Source organism: Pelophylax lessonae (assembly GCF_965119305.1).
Source record: "Pelophylax lessonae genome assembly, chromosome: 1".
NCBI lineage: Eukaryota > Metazoa > Chordata > Amphibia > Anura > Ranidae > Pelophylax > Pelophylax lessonae.
The window spans coordinates 103,749,095-103,772,348 of NC_138768.1; the positions used below are offsets into that span (position 1 = coordinate 103,749,095).

The 23,254-nt window shown below is 47.5% G+C and overlaps 1 protein-coding gene across 1 annotated transcript in view; it reads left to right on the forward strand.

Moving 5' to 3' along the window:
- The window catches only part of DDX4 (DEAD-box helicase 4), a gene marked incomplete at its 5' end in the record, with an annotated part of 317,760 nt that extends 303,982 nt beyond the window's left edge, over positions 1 to 13,778 (forward strand). The window contains 2 exons of the mRNA XM_082243122.1: positions 2,420 to 2,527; positions 13,511 to 13,778. Of these exons, the coding sequence (XP_082099248.1) occupies positions 2,420 to 2,527; positions 13,511 to 13,591 (189 nt within the window). The 3' untranslated portion in view covers positions 13,592 to 13,778. The remainder of the gene's footprint in view (positions 1 to 2,419; positions 2,528 to 13,510) is intronic.
- Between the last annotated feature and the right edge of the window lie 9,476 nt (positions 13,779 to 23,254).

Genomic DNA, 23,254 nt, shown 5'->3' on the forward strand with positions numbered 1-23,254 from the left:
GGGTGTCAGAACTGGCTGCTTTATCATGCCAGTCCCCATACTTGGTGATTTCATAGGGATAAGGTAGTACTCCATCCTAAGCCATCCTTTCTTCCTAAGGTGGTTTCAGATTTTCATCTGAATGAAGATATTGTACTACCTTCCTTGTGTCCTCAGCCCAATCATCATCGGGAACATGCGTTGCATTCCTTGGATGTGGTTCGGGCAATCAGGGTATACCTGAAGGCTACGGAATCGTTCCGTAAGACGGATTCACTTTTTGTGATCACTGATGGCCCCAGAAAGGGGTTGCCTGCATCTGCCGCGACTATTGCCAAATGGATTAGACAGACGGTGGTACAGGCTTATTCTATTAAGGGTCAGAGTCCTCCGTTCCCTGTTAGGGCGCACTCCACTCGAGCGCTCAGTACTTCCTGGGCCTTTCGCCATCAGGCGTCAGTGGTCCAGGTATGTAAGGCGGCCACCTGGTCGTCGGTACATACCTTTACAAAATTTTATAAAATTTATGTCATGGCATCGGCGGATGCCTCATTTGGCCGCAAGGTTTTGCAGGCCGCAATTTGAGGAGACCGGTGGTCTACCTCGAGGGTTTTTTTCTGTTTGAAAATTTTTTTGTTGAGTCTCATCATTAACCGGTTGCCGACCGCCGCACGACTATATACTGCGGCGGTCAGCCCCGGCCAGGCAGAGTGACGTATCGGTACGTCACTCGCCTGTCACTGACTTGCGAGCCTATAGCGAGCGGGCGCGCGCCCGCCGAGGCGCGCGCCCGCCGCGGCTCGTTCACAGGCAAGTCAGTGCGTGTGACCGGCGGACTCGATGTCCGCCAGTCACACTGCGATCGCTCCTGTGAAGGGAGAAAGACAGAGCAGCAGTTTGTGTAAACAAGCTGCCTGTCAGTTCTCCCTGTGTAAAAGTAAAGATCTGACCGTTCTACTATGTAGAACGGTTGATCTTTGCTTTTACACCAATAGCCATGTCCCTACACAGTAGAAAGCACGCCCCTAGGACACACTTAACCCCTCCCTGTCCAATAAAGTTAACCCCTTCCCTGCCAGTGTCATTTTTGCAGTAACAGTGCATATGTATAGCACTGATTACTGCAGTAATGTCACTGGTAACCCCAAAAGTGTCAAAAATGTCAGTCAAGGGTCCGATCTGTCCGCCGCAATGTCGCAGTACCGAAAAAAAAATCGCAGATCGCCGCCATTACGCGTTAAAAAAAAAATGACAAAAATCTTTCTCTTTGTTAGTAAACGCGATAACTTTTGCGCAAACCAATCAAAATACGCTTTTTGCGATTTTTTTTTTACCAAACATAGGTAGCATAAAACAAATTGGCCGAAAAATGTTAAAAAATTTTGATTTTTACTTTTTTTTTTGGGGAATTTCATATAAAAAAATGTGAAAAATATTGTTATTTTTGCAAAATTTACGCTCTTTTTTTGTTTATAGCGCGTGATCAAAAAATCGCACAGGTGATCAAATACCACCAAAAGAAAGCTCTGTTTGTGGGGAAAAAAGGACGTCAAATTCGTTTAGGTACAGCGTCGCACGACCGCGCAATTGTCCGTTAAAGTCACGCAGTAAAAAATCGCAAAAAAACCCCTGGTCCTTTAGCAGCCAAATCCTCCGGGGCTTAAGTGGTTAAGGATGAGCATTGTAAACTTCTAGTTGGCACCGGTTGGGCCTTCTAGATTTGGATTTGATTTCCATTTTCCCACCCCTCATTTGTGATACTGCTCTGGGACGTCCCGAAGGTGCTGTATCACTGAGGACTACGTCTGTCAATGAGCGATAGAGAAAAATGGATTTTTGTAAAATCTTACCGTAAAATCCTTTTCTCTTAGCTCATTGACAGACGTAGTACCCGCCCCTCTGTTTTTGAGTTGGGTTGGGTTAAATTCTCTAAACACTGCTTTTGTGACATAACTGATTTGCTGTGGCAGAGAGAGAGAGGATATACCCTCGGGGACTGCCCCTAGGGTGTGGCCAGAGCATTTTATTTCCTGTCTAGTCCTACTCCTGTGGAGGCAACATAACCCGAAGGTGCTGTATCACCGAGGACTACGTCTGTCAATGAGCTAAGAGAAAAGGATTTTACGGTAAGATTTTACAAAAATCCATTTTTCTCTGATGTTCATTGATGGACACAGCACCCACCGCTCTATTTAGAGTTGGGTTAATTTTTTCTTCTGACACTGCAACAAAACGGAATCCCTATAGACGGGCTTTTTCCTCCTGCCTTGTGTCCTACTCTTTTTAGGGGACAGCATAACCAATGGTTAAGATTCTGGAGCTGTGTCTGTCAATAAATATCAGAGAGAAGGATTTTACGGTAAGACAAAAATCCAATTTTATCATTATTCAATAATTCTCTTAGTGGTTTCTTATAAGGTGTGTTGTACTGTTTGCACAGGCACATCAAGAAGTACCTGCTTGGCTTGAAGAGGTTGCCTTCAGTGCCCATGGGTCGTCTGCCTACAATCCACGGTCAAATAAGTTTGCATCCACAGATGACAGAAAGGTAATGTATGTTAAAAAAGGATGTATGGTTCTGAAGTCTAGACCCTAAGGCTCTGTTCACATATGCGTGCGATTTGAACTGAATCTGGATTTGCATAACATGTGAACCGGTAGCCTTCTCAATGCAGCTTGTTCACACGTTCGGAGCGGCCGCGGTGGGGTTTTAAAGAGTCCTGTGCAGTTTTTAGTCCGTTTCAGGTGAGATTTCAGATAAAAATTTGCACCTGAAGCAGGGAACAGAACCGCACCGGACTCCCGCACTGAAACCACTGCCGCATACGTGATTGGAGCCTAACCTGAATTAACCCTTTGGCTGCTAACATTGTTACCACTATAGCAGGAAATTTATTGTTGCAAAGAACTACTAGCTTTTTTTTCTATAGTATAGAAGTGATCCAAAAAAGCTATTTTGGAGTTTGAAATGTAACTAGATCGACATTGGAGCATTTTTTTTTGCAAACACAAGTTTCTTGGCCAAAATATTACTGTAGAATAAAAAGGTGATAATTGCAGCGTCTTACATTGGTTAAAGCAAACTTTGCTCAACACTATATATATATATATATATATATATATATATATATATATATAGGGGTGTGTGTGTATATATATATATATATATATATATATATTCTGGTGCAAAGAGATACAATGTAATTCCCTGGCTTTTTTTTTTTCTTGTATTTACACTGCCTTGGAAAAAGTATTTCTACCCCTTGAATATTTCCACATTTTGTCATGTTACAACCAAAAACATAAATGCATTTCTCTTTTGTTAATTGACAGACAGAGCTTCATATCTTAATTTGACAGATGGGTTATACTGCTCTTCCTAGCAGTAAGACACTAGGCGGAAAATGCTTAACTGCGCCCATGGGGCAGTCCCAAGTGGTATATGCCCACTTCCTGCTTTAGGGTCTGTTTTTTTTTTTTTTTGCCTAGTCAGGAGTAAGGACCTAGCTCTTTGCTGGGATCTTGGGTCCTAGCATTTTTTTCCTTTTAAACTGATCTTTTCCTTTTTTTGTTGTGTATTTTTTTCTCTACATTCAAGCTGTTCCTATAAGAACTACAATCAACTGCCAAACTGGGTGACGCACTGGATATTATAGAACCTTATGGTCATCCCAGTTTGGCCAGCGAGCACGTGCAGGCCTCCGCTCCAAGCTAGGTCGGCCGTGACATCGTCCCACAGAAGGCACTGGCCTGAGAGTGGGACACCTCATGAGGACGCACACGACCTGGTCGTGGCCGGAGTTGCAGCGTTCTGGGCCACAGCACCCCCGGCTCTGAGATGGGGAGGTGATCTGTCTGGAGTGACAGATGGTTCCAATGGTATGGTGAGTAGCTTCCCCCTTCTATCTCAGGAAATTTGTGGAGAACGCTGGGTCCCCCCCAGGGTCGTTCGATCTCCCAGGGTCCTTCCCACCCACCTTTTTTTCCGTTCACCAGCGGGGTTCCTTCTGTATGGGCTCCCCTACTTCCGTGGGTGTGCTGGTGATTTACAGTGTACAAAGGTTTTCAGTGTACAAAGGTATCTGTCACCTCAGTGAGGTGTGTTGGACCTGTTAGCTGGGGTGGAAATGTACAGTCCCACCTGGGCCGCTCTGTGTTGGTGAGCGGCTTGATGCCTACCTTGGGTTACTGTGGGGGGTCCCTACTAAGTACCTCTAGCTATGTGCATGCCTCGTGGTCTCTGCACGCCACTGACATTTTCTTGTGACCGCATGTGCAGCTTTTTTGCGTCCATTTTCCCGGTTTCCGCAGCTATGTTTTTGGCGGTTTTATGTAGAAGCGGCGGCCATTTTCTTGTAGCCGCGTGGAGAAGTGTGTGCTCGGCGGGCAGCCTCTAGTGACGACACTGCCATTTCCTTTTCTTTCAGATCGACATGCTGCAGGCTTGGCGCTCATTCTCCCCTTCTCCCTGCTCTGCTGAGACATGTTGGTGAGTCCTGGGCAGTATCTCCCGACCTTTTCTACTGTTGCAGTGGTACTGAGACTTGTAGTTCCACGGGTATCAGCGCTGCTGGGGTTTTTTTCACAGCTTATTGTATATTTTTTTACTGTGATTCTTCCATTTCACTGTGGCACCATGGTATCATGCAGCCTGCAGAACATGTCTCACCACCGGACCCACTCCCAGGAGGGGGGGGGTGGATATATCCTCGGGGTCCCACTCTATGGCAGCCATGACGGCAGTCCTTCCATTTTTAGTGTCTAAAGTAGACCTGGTCCTACAGAAAAGACCTGGCAAAAAGCGCCTTCACCTGGTTCCTCTGCCTCCTCAGACTCTGAGGCTGAATTGGCCACCACGGATGCGAGACACCCCATGGGGTCCGCGTCCACGCACTTGGAGTGCACTGATAGTGGGGATGATTCCTCTTTCGCCACCTATGAAAAAAGCGTTTGTAGAGGCACTGATTGTGTCAGTGCGAGAAACTTTAAAAATGGAGGACTTGTAAGATGTTGCGTCGGCTGCTCTGGTGCAGTTTGGCACCCGCAGGCCATCCAGAATGACTGTGTTCCACTTCCTTGCCTATTTTGACGAGATTGTCGCTAGTTAGTGGGGGTCCCTGAAACGCATTGCTGGGATACCTAAGCATTTTGCTAGGAGATATCATTTTGAAGATTCCCTTTTGAAGAAACTGACAGTGCCACCGGTGGTGGACACTCAGGTTTTTAGGCTAAATAAAGTAATGTTACTACCAGTAGAGGACGTTCCGTCCTTTACGGATCCTGCAGATAGGAAGGATGAATTATTGGTCGGCCATCTTTTTACCGTGGCAGGTTCTATCCTTGGGCCGGTTTTTGCCATAACACGTTGGTCTCTCAGACCTTGACGGAGTGGGTGAAGCTTTTATGCCAGGATTTGAGAAGGTCGGCACCCTCACGAAATGGCAGAGCTGGCGGACCAGGTAATACAGGGTGTGCAATATATCTGTGCAGGCAACCTGGATGCAACCCAGTTAGCCTGCAGGGCGTTGATGACAGCAGTGACCTTACACTGCTTGGAAGAGGTCATAAAATGTCTCACGGGAGGCAAGAACACTGCTATTGCAGGTTACTTAAAATGGAGAATCTCGCCGCAAATGTTGCCCTGTCTTCTCGGCTCACAAGCGGAACTTTCGTCCCACAAGGTCACAGGACAAGAGTTCTAAATTCTCCTGCCACTTTGCTGGGGTTTCTAAGAGACCCTGGGGTGATAAGTCCAAGGCTGGCTCCTCTGGTCTCGTGGATAAACCCTCCTCCGCCTGAAGGGACGCCCTCACCCCTACTAGGGGTGGGGGGGACATCTTCGTTTCTTTCCGGACTGATGGACGTCATTCATCGAAGGCAAATGGGTACTCGAGTTGATTCGGCCCGTTGACAAGATTGAGTTTCGATCCTTGCCCCCGGCAAGGTTCTTCCCTTCCAATCTGTGTCTGTCCTTGGATCGGCTTCAAGTCCTTCTAGGAGCAGTACAGAATTTGTTGTCACAAGGAGTCATAGTCCCAGTTCCAGAGTTGGAAAGTTTTCAGGGGTTTTATTCAAACCTCTTTACAGTCCCCAGGAAGGAGGGGAAGGTTCCCCCAATCCTGGATCTCAAGGCCCTGAACCACTTTGTGCGAGTTCAGAAGGGAATCCATTTGCACAGTTGTAGCTTTACTTCCTTTGGTCTCACCTCAGCTTTTCGGGTGTTCACGAAAGTGTTGGCTCCGGTTTTATCCTTACTCAAACAGCGGGGAATTTTGGTACTTGGGTACCTGGACGATCATCTGCTGAGCGGAATCGTCATCTGTCCTGAAAGAGAATCTAGATATCACGGTGACAACTCACGGGAAGTTTGGCTAGACTCTGAATTTTCAAAAGTCATCCTTAAACCCGCCCAACAAGTTGGACTTCTTAGGGTTGACTCTGGATTCAGCCTCAGCCTGGGTGTTTCTCCCAGAAACTTTTGAAATTGCAGCATGCGATTCTACTCCTGTTATCCAATCGCCGATCGTCTCTCAGAACTTGCATGCGGGTGCTGGGCCCAGCCAGGGTTCGTACGGTCATGAAAAAGCTGGAAAAGTCATGGAATTTTAAAATGGCAAAAATTCCATATTTCCAGGCCTGGAAAAGTTTTGGAAAATAATTTAACCTGCAAAGTTTTGGAAAAGTCATGGAAATTTGTTTCACAAAATCACTGTATATTCGAATATGCAGAAAAGAGAAAGGCGTCACTCTGTGTAGCAGATGTAAATAATTTTATTGACCCATATTAAAAACTTACATGGAGGGTAAGCGTCTATCTTCATAGCTCGACGTCCTTCCGGGTCCGTGGTGTTTCTGTCCCTGAGGGTGTCAGGCCGGGAGATGACACTAGGGGAGAACCAATCGGGACCCAGTCAGATCATGGCAGTGACGAAGTGCATACCTCACTGGAGGGCCGCACGAATGTGATGGGGGGGATGGTAACAGGTTTCGGAGCATGCTTTTTTTTCCAACTTGTCATTTTTATTTTGTTTATCAGTTCAGTAGCATATAACAACTGAGTATAACAAGAAGTCAACATGACTGCATAAAACAATTACATAGCATGTCCAATAAAGATCATGTACAACAACAATTGAATAATAACATACATTGGCAAACGTGTTGGTTTAAACTAGAAACCAGAAAAAGGAAAAAAGAAAAATATGGTCTCAGCGGTGGGTGTAATGGAAGAGTCACATATGAGCTCCAAAAAAGATAAGTTAGAGCACTCCCAGACGAGGGTATCCTTTGTACGGAGCATGCTTTTGAACTGCTCCTTCAGACAAGTTCCTTGCTGGGATCTTCGGTCCTGGCATAGAAGTAATTTTATATAGATTTTTTTTTTTTAGCTAGCCTTTTTTTCTCCGGAATGTTTTTTCCCTGTGAGATCTTCAAGCTGGGCGACGGGCTTAATGTATAGATCCCGTGGTCACCCCAGTCTGGCCAGCGAGTGCGTGCAGACCTTGGCTCCAGGCTGGGTTGGCCACGACATAGTCCCACTGGACGTTGACTGGCCTTGCCAAACGTCTCGCCAGGACGCTAGCGAAAGGGTCTAGGCTTTTGTCGCAGCATTCCTATTTGGCCGACAGCCCCCCCCCCCCCCTTCCGGTGGTGTGGGGTCCTGTCAGGAGATGGCGCCCGCCTGTGTTCCTGGTAGAGTGAGTAACCGTCCCCCTGGGATGGTCAGAGCCTCACACTCCTTGGTTTCTCTCTGTCCTGTGACCCCTCCTCCACGTGGGGACTGTTTGGGCCTACCTGAGACTGGGACCTAGTGTGTTGGCCGTATGAGGGCCGGGGGTGCGGCGCTCGATCCATGGTGCGGGGGGTGGAGCCTCAGTCAGGTCCTCCGGGGCTGAATGGTGTAGAAGGGTTGGCGGGGGGTCTCCCTGTGGAGTCTTGTTGCTGCGCTGGCTGCCAATTTGTTGATGGTGGACATCTTGGTATACCCGTTTTCAGCCATTTTGCGGTGGATTTTTTGCTGGGAAGGCCGGTGGGTGTGCCTGGAGGTGTTTTTTGGTGGGAGGAGCCCCCTTCACCCAGAGCAGTTTCCTGGCTCACTTCCTTTTTCTGAGCCGCTGCTGACACGTGCAGTCCTCTGTGATCAGATTGCTGCATTCTAAGGACAGTAAGTCGCTGGGGGCTTATTCTATCTCTCTCTCTCCTTCTGTGGGGGTTCTTGGCGCGTGCCTGACCTCCGGGGGCGCTGTGGGGACATTCATTTTTTCACACAGTTTGCTGGCGGGTTCTATTAGCGCAACATGGACCTCTCAGACCATGTGTCCCCACCTGACCCCCTCACGGATGCCATAGGGCCCTCCGGATCTCAACTGTCCACCGATGCGATTTCTGCGATCCTGGAAGCATTTGTTTCCCGGGTGGAGGTGGCCTTTAGAGTGTGGGGTGCGCAGAAATGACCCCCACCTACCCCTGCCTCCTCTGATGTCTCGGACTGAGTCTGACCCAGCCACCGCAGACGGGGGTACCCGGGCCGGGTCTGCCACCCTACGCCATGCCTACTTTGATAGGGAGGATGAGCTCTCTACCTCTACTGCTGTGCAGGATAAGGCGCTGGTAGACGCTCTGGTTGTTTCGGTGCATGAAACCCTAAAATTGAAGGATGCGGATGTCGTCGCTCCTGGTGCGCAGGTTGCCTTCGGCACCCATAAGCCTTCAATGGTGGAAAAGTGTTTTGCTTTCCCCACTTATTTTGCTGGCCTGCTCGCTAAAGAATGGGATCGGCAAAAACATCCCCCTGGGGTGTCTCGGCAGTTTACTAGACTACCCTTTGAAGAGTCTCTGGTGAAGAAGTGGTCAGTGCCACCTAAGGTTGATCCCCCGGTCTCCAGGCTAAACAAGGCTACCATTATTCCAGTAGAGAATTATCTGTCCTTTAAGGACCCATGGGATAGAAGGGCGGAGGCTGTGGCCCGCAACGTGTACGCTATGGCGGGGACTTCACTGTGGCCTGCTTATGCTGCGGCCCATGTCACCCAAGCGGTGATTGAATGGACCGAGCTGCTACGCCGTGACGGGGAGGGCAAGCCTGTCCCTCCTGCCTTTGGGGAACTGTTGGACCAGATGGTGCAGGGGGCTGCAATTTGCTTGCGATGCCACGCTAGACACTTCTTCCTAATTGGGTCGCCTATCGTTTTCGGTGAGGCGCATACTCTGGCTAAAGTTAGTCTGCTTCTAAGAAGGCCTTGACGGAACTCCCCTTTCAGGGGGACCGTCTGTTTTGGGCTACCCTGGACGACAGTCCGGTTCTGCCATGCCTGTGGACAAGGCCTCCTCAGCCTTGGTGCGCCCTCACCCGTGACTGGGGGGGCGCCTTTGCTGGTTCTCTGACTTGTGGCTGACCCGGTTCCAAAACAAATGGGTCAAGGAGGTTGTTGTGCACTCTGGATACAAGATCGAATTTCGATCCGTTCCTCCGGTCAGGTTTTTCTCTTCCAATGTCCCCCTATCCCTGGATTGCTTTCGAGCGATCTATGGGGCAATGCAGGACTTGCTACAGCAAGGAGTGATGGTGTCTGTTCCACACACGGAACATTTTCACTGATTTTAGTCCAACCTATTCACGGTTCCCAAGAAGGGAGAGCAAGGTGCGTCCGGTCCTGGACTTAAAGGCACTGAATGTGTTCGTTCGTGCGCCAAAGTTCAAGATGGAAACTATTCGCACGGTGGTGGCCTTCCTACATCAGGGGGGCTTCCATAAACATCAAGGATGCCTACTTTCACTTCCCAATCTGTGCCGCCAACCAACGTTTCCTCCGTTTTGCCATGGAAGAGGATCACTATCAGTTTGTGGTGTTACCCTTTGGTCTCGCCTCCGCTCCTCGGGTCATCACAAACTGTGTTGGTCTTGGCGCTTTTACGGCAGTGGGGGATATCGGTGCTTGGTTACTTGGAAGATCTGATGCTCGATGCGGAGTCGTCATGAGCACGCTAGAGGAGTTTGGTTGGATCGTGAATCTTCAGAAGTAGTCTTTGACCCCTTCCATGAGACTGGTCTATCTGGGCCTGAGTTTGGACTCATCCTCAGCCAGGGTGTTTCTTCCTCCGGAAAAACTCAAGCTCCAGTCAGCGGTTCATTTATTGATGTCGAACGACCAGCCGTCCCTTCGGACCTGTAAGAGAGTACTGGAACTGATGGTGTCTTCCTTCGAGGCGGTCTCATTCACTCAGTTTAACATGAGGGTTCTTCAAAGGGAATTTCTTAAGTGGATCAAACACCCAAATTCTCTGATTCGGTTAAGCCACAGGACCAGGGAGTCCCTGGTCTGATGGCTTCGGTCTCTGATGCTTCATTTGGTGAAGACCTTTCTCCCCATATACTGGACAATTGTCACCACGGAAGAGAGTCTGTCCGGGTGGGGGAGCGAGTCCTCAATCGGGACTCTGCTCAAGAGTCTGGTCCCTGGAGGAATCTCGATTGCCAATCAATGTCCTTGAGCTGAGAGCTATCTGGCTTTGCCTGGTGCCCTGGACCGACCGTCTGAAGGTTTATCCAGTGCGCATTCAATCGGATAATGCCACGGCCATGGCCTATGTCAATCACCAAGGGGGCACCAAGAGTGTCCTTGCAGCCCTGGAAGTGGCATACATTCTACGTTGGGCTGAACGCCATGTTCCAGCTCTCTCCGCTGTCCACATTCTAGGAGTGGAAAATTGGCAGGCGGATTACCTCAGCCGTCAGGCCTTAAACGCAGGGGAGTGGTCCCTGCATCGGGAGGTTTTACAGCAGTTGTGCCTTCGCTGGAGCACTCAGGACGTTGACCTGTCGTCGTCTGGCATCAACAGAAAGGTGCAGAGGCTTGTGGCCCGCTCTCGGGGGCCCTCTGGCAGACGCCAAGGATTTGCTGGTTGCCCCTTTGGGGCCAGTACTGGCTGATGTATGCCTTTCTTCCTCTCAAGTTGCTGCCAGGACTTCTTTGCAGGTTAGAGAAGGGATTCTGGTCATTCTTTTTCCTCCGGACTGGCCTCTTCATGCTTGGCACACCGACCTGCTCAGGCTTGTCGCAGACTCCCCGTGGAGATTTCCTTCTCAGGGAGGATCTACTGTCTCAGGGGCCAAGAGGCCAATCTTCCATCCTGCTTTACAGTCGCTGGCTTTGACAGCTTGGCTGTTGAAAGCTAGGTGCTTAAAGCGGAGATCCGGCCACAGAATCGTTGCATTAGATTTTGAAATTTCTGAACGAATAGGCTGTTCCCAGAGTGCTGTATCAAGGCACCTCAGTGGGAAGTCTGTGGGAAGGAAAAAGTGTGGCAGAAAACGCTGCACAATGAGAAGAGGTGACCGGACCCTGAGGAAGACTGGGGAGAGGGAAAGGCCAAAATGCCCGAAGTCCAGTGTCAAGTACCCACAGTCAGTGATGGTCTGGGGTGCCATGTCAGCTGCTGGTGTTGGTCCACTGTGTTTTATCAAGGGCAGGGTCAATGCAGCTAGCTATCAGGAGATTTTGGAGCACTTCATGCTTCCATCTGCTGAAAAGCTTTATGGAGATGAAGATTTCATTTTTCAGCACGACCTGGCACCTGCTCACAGTGTCAAAACCACTGGTAAATGGTTTACTGACCATGGTATTACTGTGCTCAATTGGCCTGCCAACTCTCCTGACCTGAACCCCATAAAGAATCTGTGGGATGTTGTGAAGAGAAAGTTGAGAGACGCAAGACCCAACACTCTGGATGAGCTCAAGGCCGCTATCGAAGCATCCTGGGCCTCCATAACACCTCAGCAGTGCCACAGGCTGATTGCCTCCATGCCACGCCGCATTGAAGCAGTCATTTCTGCAAAAGGATTCCCGACCAAGTATTGAGTGCATAACTGAACATATTTTTTGAAAGTTGACTTTAAAATTACCTTTCTTTTATTGGTCGGATGAAATATGCTAATTTTTTTATAGGAATTTTGGGTTTTCATGAGCTGTATGCCAAAATCATCAATATTTAAAACAATAAAAGGCTTGCACTACTTCAGTTGTGTGTAATGAATCTAAAATGTATGAAAGTCTAATGTTTATCAGTACATTACAGAAAATAATGAACTGTATCACAATATGCTAATTTTTTGAAAGGGACCTGTATTATCTCAGAAGGTTGCCTTTTTGGTGGCTATCACTTCTGCCCGCATGATGTCTGAATTGGCGGCGTTGTCTTGCCATTCACCTTATCTGGTAGTCCACAGAGATAAAGTGGTACTTCAACCTAATCAGTCGTTTCTTCCTAAGGTGGTTTCTAATTTCCATTTGAATGAAGACATTGTGCTGCCTTCACTCTCTTCTAAGCCCAAGCATCCCAAGGAAATTGCTTTGCCATCTTTGGATGTGGTTCGGGGAATTAGGGCTTACCTGGTTGTTGCTGAATCATTCAGGAAATCTGACTCTTTTTGTCCTTACCGAAGGACCTCGTAAAGGATTGGCTGTGTCTGCTGCGACCATATCCAGATGGATCAGGCTGACGGTGGTTCAGGCTTATTCACTAAAGGGGTCAGCTTCCTCCTTTTCCCATGAAGGCGCATTCTACTAGAGCGCTGAGTGCCTCTTGGGCTTTTCGCTATCAGGTGTCTGATGCAAGGTGGCAAATTGGTCATCGGTGTACACGGTCACAAAATTGTAGCTGTATTGCCATCTTCTCTTTTCTAGGTGAGCTCCAGTTCCTTGTTGAGCTCTGTTTTAGCCTTGGGAAATTGCGTTCTTCTTTGCATTTATATTTTCCTACCCCTCATGATAATTCTGCTTTGGGACTTGCCAATGGTCAAGAAGATTTTAAGCTGCGTCTGTCAATTAACGATAGAGAATTGGATTTTTGGCTTACCGTAAAATCCTTTTCTCTGATGTTCATTAACAGACGTAGCACCTGCCACTCTGAGTTGAATGGGGTTGTTGTCTTCTAAACACTGCTTGCAGCTTGCAGCGAAACTGAGGGCTGTAGCAGGGTGTAGGGTTATGCCCTATCGGCGTGGTGAAAGCTTTTTCCTGCCTAGTGTCCTACTCCTATAGGGGGCAGCATAACCCAATGGTCAAGAGGCTATGAAGCTTCGTCTGTCAATTAACTTCAGAGAAAATGATTTTATAGTAAGTAAAAAATCCAGTTTAAGTACTGTCGTTTGTCGCCATTCCACTAGCATACGCGATTTTAAAGCATGACATGTTGGGTATCTATTTACTCGGTGTGACGTCTTTCATATTTTATTTTTAAAAAAAACTGGGGCTTGCAAGCTGGAGGGAATATCCTGGACTGTCGTAGAGGTTTTTTTTTTTTTTTTTTTCCAATTAGCCAATACTTTACCTTTCTGTGTGCAGCAGTATCACCTGATGGTAAAATATTTAATGTGTCCCTCACTGTACTCCAAACAAAGGAAAACCTATTTCTCTAAGGACCCTTTTTGCTGCACTTTCCATATAAGTTTGTTGAAATTGAAAGCATAGCAGTTTTATTTTAACTGTGAGTTTAACTTTTGTGTACTTAACATTTTCTCTTTTTAATACAGAGAGGAGACTCCAGGGGAGATTACAGCACTTCAGGATTTTCCCCTTCTGTGGCTCAGGCAGAAGAGGAGGATTGGGGATAATTGTTAAATGAAACTATATATAGATGTGTGTGTGTATAAGGCACTTCTGCTGTTGCATATTTTGTTGTTTGAGAACCATATGTTGAGTGTTTAGAATTAAAAGCATTTTTTCTATATGTCTCTTTTGTAGCTAGAAAGTTTGTATCATGAAACTTGAGAATTTGTTTTGTGGTGCTCTAGCAACCAGTTAAACTGTTTTTCTTTTAGGCACTAAATAAAAAATTAAATCATGCCTTTCTGGTATTCAGATCTCTGAACTGAGTGTATTGTGATGTATATTGTCTATACGGACATCCAAAACAATTAACACGGTGACTAATAACGTTTTTGTATTTAGCCTCTTGGCTCTTTAGGATGCTGGGAGGTGGGGCATGGTTTAAGATCATGTTATCAGCGGTCAAATGATCTGAAAACTTGCGATCGCTGAGCTTTAGGTTAGACGCTGATCACTGTGCAGGGCGCATGCTCTCGGCACATTGATATTGATTGCAAATATGCCGCCTCTCAGCGTGAAGTCCCAGGGTCCGAGAGACAGCATATTTGCATGCGGATGACACCAAGGGGTTAAAGCTCTACTCTAGGTAGATATGAGGCAATTAATATAGATGTGTGTTTTGGGGGGTAAGCCATGTAAGTAACCTAGATTTGATGGTCTCCTTTAGAAGTCCCTTTACAGCAGAGGGAGGATGCAGCACAAGGAGCCAATCCATTTTACTACAACACAAATAGCATTCTGTTTGATGAGCTAACCAGTCTGCTTCTGGTTTCATTGCACAGGTTGGGAAGGAGGCCTGTAAAGCGGGCCATACAGTGGGGAGAACAAGTATTTGATACACTGCAGGTTTACCTACTTACAAAGCATGTAGAGGTCTGTAATTTTTATCACATGTACTCAACTGTGAGAGACAAAAATCCAGTAAATCACATTGTATGATTTTTAAATAATTTTCATTTTATTGCGTGACATAAGTATTTGATCACCTACCAACCTGTAAGAATTCCAGCTCTCAAAAAGTCCTTAAGGTCTCCCAGTCCAGCCTGGGAACATGTGCAGGGTATAGCCCCGGTTATAGCACCAACCCTGAGTGGAGAGGTAGTCTGTCCGGAGTGGCGCCCACCCAATTTTAATTGGTATGGTGAGTAGTGTCCTTCCATAGCTCTTGCGGTCTCGGGGTGGACGTGGGCCCCTCATTGGGGTGGTCGTACCCCCTGGGTTCCCTTTCATTTCCCACAGCCCCCCCTAACAGTCACGGTGGTCTTTTGGCCCCAACCTACCCCTGGTGGGGGTTAGTGACTGGGGCAGGAATGTCCTTTGGGCTCCTTGCGGTGGTTATAGGCTTGGGGGAAGCTGATGTGTCTTCATCCGCGGGACTACACCTCACGTGTCTGGGTACCTGATTGAGACATTTTGAGACACCTGGACATTTTGTTCCAACCCTCTCCACCAGAGCGTTTCTTCAGGAGCGTCTGATGTCGTCAGGGGTCATGTGATGTCAGACGCTCCTGAAGAAGCGTGTAGGGTACCGGGCGAACGCGATAATGTCACTTCCGCCGTTTTAACCGCAGGTGGATCACAGTCGGCATCCCCGCGTATCCTGAAGAGCCAGATTCGTTTATATGCTTGTAAATTTTAATCTCTAAATTACTCAATAATAAAGACTGTATTATGCTATGGAAGCCTCTTTCTTCTGTCTTCTCTGGAAATGTTTTCTTGAGATAATGTGATGGAGATCTGATACACCCTGCACAGTACTATTTATCCAGTTTGTGCAGGTAGTGGTTATCTATGCCACCTCTATATCTTAAAACTGGATTTTTGACTTGCCGTAAATTCCTTTTCTCTGAAGTTCATTGACAGGCGCAGCCACCGCCCCTCTATTTCTAAATGGATTGGGGTTTTTTTTCTACAGACACTGCTTGCAACAAAACTGAATCCTATTGAAGAGTGAGTGGCTGTATGACCTTAGGGACTGCCCCATAGCCGTGGTAAAGATTTTTCCTGCCTACGAGTCCTACTCCTGTAGGGGGCAGCATAATCCGATGGTTAAGAATATGGAGCTGCATCTATCAATGAATTTCAGAGAACGCAAGACAAAATACAGTTTTCTCTCGTCCATTGACAGATGCAGCAGCTATGCTTCTTGACCATTGGGTTATGCGCATCTACTGGAGTAGTACTAGGTAGTGAAAAAAATTCACTGACGCCTACAGGGGCTGTCCTTTGCGGCATAACCCCACACACTCTGCCACAAGTCAGTTTCTTGCTGCCTAGTGAAGGAGTAGGACCTAGGTTTCCTGCTGGGACTTAGGTCTCAGTTTTTTATTCTTTTAAGAATATTTCTGTTTATCTTTTACTCTCTATCGCTAGCTATTTTCAAGGGGATTCTCCTGGTGAACTACAAGCGACAGCTGGCTGAGGTTTTGCACTGGATAATATAGGTCCATACAGTCTCCCAGCCTGGCCAACGAGTGTTAGCAGGTTATGGTCCAACCAGGCCTCGCCACGAAAGAACCCCTGTGGCTGAGGAATGAGCCTGCTAGTGGATGTCTCGCCGGGGTGCATCAACCTGGAACACCCTGAGTCGCAGCGTACCCCTCGACTGACCGCACCCCCCATTCCGGGTGGGAGGTTCTCTTTTCGGAGCGGAGCCCACCAGGTCCATGTTATGCTGAGTAAACTGCCCCCCATGTCCCTCTCTGCCTCCGTGGGGGTTGTGGGCCCACTCCTGGGGATAGTAGGACCCCGGTTTCCTAAAAGATCCCCCCTGGCCTATGCCCTCCTTGCTCCTATTCTGGGGGCATGCTATATGTCGGCGCCTGAAGGGGGTGGGAGTGTACAGTGTTACCTTATCCTGCGGAGTCTTTTTGGTAGATCTCTGGGGTGGCCTCATGTCAGGGTCCTGACCGCATTGCAGCGTTTTCGGCCGCCATCTTAAGTGTGGGCATCGGCTTCCTGCGTGTGAGGTGCAGCGGCCATTTTTCCTGGGCTTCCTATACCTTTGCATTGGCACCATTTTCATGTAGTCTGGAGCTACACAGGCAGTGTGTGATGCGAGTCCTTTCCTGTGAGACCCTTCCTGTGCTCAGTTCTCCATGCTGCAGAAGCTGCTGGTTCCTCTCTGAGGTGGTGTAAAGTATTAGGGGGCTTTTCGGCCATTCCCTGCACACTCTGCTACCTGCCATTAGCCTAAAGGGTAACTCCGGTAACATTACAATCAATCTGTGCGTATCGCGATTTAAAGGGGCACTACACTTTTTTTACTAAAACATTGCAATGGAGTCCGAAGCGGTTAATTCTCCATCTGACCCCTCAATGCGTCTGCTGGTGCATCCGGTTTGCAGTCCCTGATGTCTTTAAATCTGCCATGTTACCTGTGAAAGATTCCCCGGTGGACAGACGGGTGGAATCCCTTTCCCGCCACTTACATGTTTTGGCAGGCTCGGTACTAAAACCAGTATTTGTGTTCGTTCTGGTTTCACAGACGGTAACGGAATGGGTTAAGGTTCTTGGGGGTAACTTGAACACTGAGATGGTTCCCCTGACCTTGATTGAGCTCACGGACCAGCTGGCCCAGGCCCAGGCCCTGGTGTTCTGTGAGAAGTGACCATGGATGCGGCCCCTCTGGTTGCTAGAGTGTCAGCGGTAGGGATTGCCATATGCCGCATGGTGTGGCTGAAGAGCTGGTCGGCAGACCAGGCTTCTAAGAAGGCCTTAACAGATCTAACTTTTCTGGGTGAACGTCTGGGGACTCCTTGGATGAGTTGATTAAGGGGTTAACGGGGGGAAAGAGTACTATTATCCCCCAATCCTCCAAAGGCAAGGCGCTCCATGGTAGGCGGGGCCCTCCCAGGCGGTTTTTTTTTATGTGCCTCGAGGCACAAGTAAAAGGTAAAACGGTTCAGGGCCGCTGAATGGAGCAAGAAGGCTTGGTCGGGTAAGCCCAAGACTAGCCAGTCCGGTTCCGCGGACAAATCCTCTTCTGCATGAAGGGATGCCCTCATCGGTTCTGGGGTGGTTGGAACGTCTGTGTTGCTTTCATTAACCCTGTACATCCTTGATTCAGGACAGATCGGTTCACAAACTGATTCGTTCAGGGAACAAGATCGGATTTCGGTCTCGCACAGCGGACGGATTCTTTCCCTCAATTCTTCGTCTGTCTCCGGATCACTTGCGGGATCTCTGGGAGGTAGTGCATGTCCTCTTTGCACAAGAAGTGATTGTGCCAGTTCCTCCGCAGGAAAGATTTTGAGGTTTCTATTCAAACCTGTTCATGGTGCCCTGGAGAGAAAGGGCAAGGTGCGTCCAATTTTGGACCTCAAGTCAGTGAACCGCTTGCGCGTGCAGAAGTTTCGGATGGAATCCGTTCGGACGGTAGTGTCTTTAAATCAGGGGGATTGTGTAGCTTCCATCTACATCAGATGCGTACCTACACATCCCGATGTACGAGGGACATCAGAGGTATCTCCATTTTGCAGTGGCGGAGGAGCACTTTCAATTTGTGGCGTTACCCTTTGGTTTGGACTCCGCTCCCAGAGTCTTCACTAAGGTTTTGACCCTGGTGTTGGCATTGCAGTGCAAACGAGGGATTGGGATACCTGGACGATCTTCTGAGAGTGCACTCTCACCCAGCCTTGTTGGGGGACCTGAAAATCACAGTTCAGACCCTTCAACCTTCGGGTGGACCATCCACTTCAATAAATCTGCACTGACCCCATCGGTGTGACTGGATTACCTGGAACTGACATAGGACTCCTCTTTGGCAAGGGTCATTCTCCCCGGGGACAAACTTCAGAAGTTGTAAGGAGAGCTTCGGTTGCTGATGGAAAACTATCTCTCCTCTTTGTGGACATGCATGAGAGCTTTGTGTCTGATGGTGTCGACCTTCGAGGCGGTCCCATTTGCAGTTTCATTCCAGGCCTCTGCAAAAAGATTCTTGTCAAGTAGAACAAGGATCCACAGTCCTTAGTATTTTTGAGCTGCCTCACAAGGTCAACGCTCTCTTGGTGGCTTCTGTCACCCACCCAAGGGGGCACCAAGAGTTCCCAGGCGACCCAGGTGGTGGCTGAGATTTTGACATGGGTTGAGGAACATTTTTCTGGCTCTCTGCAGTTCAAATTTCCAGGAGTGGAGAATTGGCAGGCAGATTACCTGATTCATCAGCTTCTGGATCAAGGGGAATGGTCCCTTCATCCGGAGGTATTTCATCTCCTGTGTGTCCGTGGGGGCACCCCGGAGGTCAACCTGTTTACATCTCATCTAAACAAGAAGGTGCAAAGGTTCGTGGCCAGGGCTCAGGACCCTCTGGCCGACGCATTTGTAGCTCCTTTGAGCGAGTTTTGGCTGATTTAGCCTTCCTGGTGGCTGCCTCTAAGGGAGGACTTGCTGTCGCAGGGGCCCATCTTCCTTCCTGCTTTACGGTTGGTGGCTTTAATGGCGTTGCTGTTGAATGCCAGGTGCTGAGAGAGATCTCTCGGAATCTGTGATCCCTATCTTGTTGAGGGCTAGAAAAGCGACTTCCGGGAAGGTTTATCACCGTACATGGAAGATGTATGTTTCTTGGTGTGAATCGCAAAACCTTGCACCCTTGTTTTCGGTTGCGAGGGTCTTGGCTTTCTTGCATAAAGGAGTTGAGCAGGGGTTGGCATTGGGCACGATAAAGGGCCAGGTGTCGGCCTTGGCTATTTTCTTCCAGTGTCCGTTTGCTGCTAAATGCCTTGATTTGCACTTTTATTCAGGGGGGGGGGGTTTCATCTGGATCCCCCAAGGAGATCCCCCTTGCCTCCGTGGGATTTCAGTCTGGTTTTGTCTGTCCTTCAAAAGCCTCTTTTTGAGAATATTGGAGACATTTCTCTGCTTTTGTTATCTCAGAAGGTTGCCTATTTGGTCGCTATTACTTCTGCCTGCGGAGTGTCTGAGTTGGCGGCGCTTTCCTGTCCACCTTATTTGGTCGTCCACAGAGATAAGGTGGTGCTCCGACCTAATCAGTCTTTTTCCTAAGGTGGTATCTGATTTCCATTTAAATGAGGACATTTCTAGAATGCAGCTGTTCATAAATTGTGGTAACCCAAAATTCACAAATGCAAGAAAAATATATCGCAGCGCAAACAATAGTGAATCATATAAAGAATAATTAGGTGATTAGGTTCTACTCAAAAACTCATAAAGTGCACCGTGCAAATATGTGCAAAAAGGGCTGGAGTGTAGAAACCATGTAAACATATACTAAGTAAATAAAGTGCCAGTCCAGATAAAATAGTTCTTTAAGATCTCAGTAGATGATAAGATATAAACAGTCTCAAAAATATGTCCCACGAAAGTGCTGGAGTGCCAGGAAGAAAGTGCACAAACATGCAATCTTTTGCGGTGCAGTGAGCAAGTGCCGGTCCTCCCCCTTTGGGTGTTCACTTACCGGACAATGGTGACCCCTATGCTGTATAGCTATAGAGATCGACAGGGCTTATGTCCTAGTAAGGAACCGGCTATCACAACTCCTCCAAGGCGGATGTATCTCCACAGATGTAAATACCCCGATACATGTATTGGAGAAAAGGATGCTCACATAGTGTAAATCCGATATAAGGTTTTTATTTGTGCAAATAGTAAAAACAAACTCACATTTCGTTGCTGTATTAAAGGCGTATATGGTAAAAAATCTCGTCCTTCCTAGTAGCTGGTGCCGGTAGAACGCCCCGTGGTTTCGGCGTGCGTTCCACCGCACCGGAAGTGACGTATCGCTAAGACGCGGGCTCTAATTTCTGGGAGGCCGTCTTTAAACGGGCCTCCCAGTGACAGGCTCCCCGCGAGCGCGCATCAGTGAAAATCTGTCGGCCGTGTCCCTTGGACACAGCCAATCACAAATCGTGGTGAATGGCCAATCATAGCGGCCATTTACTACGTGATCGGAACATCCAATGAGAGATGATCTCAAATGTAAACATATGAGAGATCATCTCTCATTGCCAGCTCTCTTCCTCACACAGAGACTGCAGTGTGAGGAAGAGGAGAGCCGATCAGACACAGAGAAATGTAATCAGGGCACTGATCACTAGTGCCCTGATTACACAAGAGGTAAATAAAATGCCATCAGTGCCCATAGTGCTGCCAGTCAATGCCCATCAGTGCCTGCTCATCTAGGCCCGGATGGGCACTGACTAGCAGCACTATGGGCACTGAGTGTGGGCACTGATGCTGCTGTTCATCAGTGCCGCCTCTCAGTGCTCATCAGTGCCGCCTATCAGTGCGCATTAGTACCTCCTCATCAGTGAAGGAGAAAATTTTATTTATTTTCAAAATTTACTCAAAGTAAGAGAATTTTTTTTCAAAATGTCTTTTTTTTGTAAGAAATAAAAAACCCAGAGGTGATTAAATACCACCAAAAGAAAGCTCTATTTGTGTGAAAAAAAGATAAAAATTTCATATGGGTACAGTGTAGCATGACCGCGCAGTTGTCATTCAAAGCGCTTAAAGCTGAAAATTGGCCTGGGCAGGAAGGGGGTGAAAGTGCCCTGTAGGCAAGTGGTTAAGGTAATCTGTTGTTCCTGGTTGAGCTTGTTACCCACTTGGCTACGATTTGGCCTTTGGGAAATACGTTAACTGTTTTTGGTTGCGTTCTTCCCACCCCTCCTGCCTACACTTCTTTGGGATGTCCCAATGGTCAAGAAGCATAGCTGCTGCATCTGTCAATGGACAAAGGAGAGAACTGGATTTTTTAAGAACTTACCGTAAAATCCTTTTCTCTGATGTCCACTGACGCAGCAACCGCCCCTCTGTTTGGAGATGGTTTGTGTCTTCTTTCACTGCTTGCTACGAAACTGGCTTGTGGCAGTGTGTGGGGGGTTATGCCGGAAAGGACCGCCCCTGTAGGCGTGTCATTGAATTTTATTCACTGTCTAGTACTACTCCTGTAGATGGCGTATAACCCAATGGTTAAGAAGCATAGCTGCTGCGTCTGTCAATGAACATTAGAGAAAAGGATTTTACGGTAAGTTTTTACAAAAATCCAGGGTTTTCTTTTAAGCCATCACCTCGCATAGGCAAGTGTGAGTTAATGGTTTCATCCTGCAAGGAATCCATTTTGGTCTGGACAAGGTAGCATGGAGACTTGGCTCCTTCTTGTCCCAAGGTAGTCTCTTTCCACCTTAAAATATTTTCTTTTTTTTACGGTCTGGATCTAGACGAAGAAAAAAAAAAAAAACAATTTCCCTCCATTCTATGGATAGGGCTCAGGTTGTGTAAATTTATCATTCCTTTCTGCCACGCTTACTTTTAAGAACATGGATTCCCTGTTTGTCATCCCAGATGGGCCCAGGTAGGGCTCTCCTGCTTTTCTTCTCACAGTCTCTTGGTGGCTTAAATAGACCATCATTCTATCCTATGGTCCTAAGCATCAGCTTCCTCTCTTTCCGGTTAAGGTTCACTCCATTGGGACAGTACGCACCTCTTGGGTTTTGTTGCATCAGGCCTTTGTTTCCCAGATTAGCAAGGCTGTCACCTGGTCTTCTGTTCACAAGTTTTTGAGGTATGGCTAAACTGACATTTTTCCTTATCTCTCTCATATTTCAAGTATTTTAAGTGGGAGTATCTGTTGTAAGTGGGCACTGCATAGTAATTCCCTTTATTTCCAAAACCATTATATAGAGTGTAATGCCCCCCCCCTCATATCATGTTTCTGTTGTTGGACCCTTTGTTTATACTTCCTCCATTTTTATTTCCTCCTGGTGGTGGCTTCTTCCATGAGCATTAAGATTAAGTACTTTGGGTCCATTATATTATGTAGCTGCCTTCAGGATATTGGACACTGGCAAACAAGCTGGAAAGTACAGTCTAGTATAACCACTCCCATCATGTGTCTCATGCTTTTTGCGACTGTCCTAGTAGTATGGATGTCTCCCATTTAAGAGAAACTAAACGTTTGCTTTTCCTCCAAGTTTCTGCAGAGCCAGAAGAGGATCTTTTAGCAGCTTTTTTAGATCAGCTTGCCTTTGGCATTGCCATGTAAACCGTACCTAGACCCCACTGAGATAAAAAAAACGGGGCAGGCCTGTGTGTCTTTGAGCACTTGACTCTCTTGAAGGCACTTAAGCATCTGCATGTTAAGTCAGCTGCAGAGTGCTTTATAGGTTCAGAGTTAAATTGCAGCCACCCATCTGAACACACTCCCTGAAGACTGCTCAGGAAATGTGCCCACTGGAGGGGTATAAACTAGTGCAAGCAGCATATTCCCTGAATCGCATCTCCTTATCCCCAGTGTGGCTGTGTGGGACTTGAACAACCTCTGCTGTAGTGTGTTTGGACCTAGGCCCTTGGGTGTGTCATCTCCCAAAACCGTTACGCAAACAGATCTTTTTCCTGCTATGTCCTTTGTCTATGCACCTCTACAATCCTTCAGATCAAGGTTTTTCAACTAGGGTTCCTTCAGAGGTTGCTAGGGGTTCCTTGAGTAATGAGCAATTTCTGCTTCTCAGGTAAGTTCCCACAGACACCATTGATCTTTTTAGCTATCTCATCTGTAAGGGGGTAATTCTTCCCAATGACCACAAGTGTAAGGAGCATTTGTCCCAGTGATGATCACACTAATGTATCATGAGTTGTAGTTAGTAATAGTAATTTTTAGCAGGGGTTCCCTGAGACTGGAAAGTTATTTCAAGGGTTCCTCTATGCTA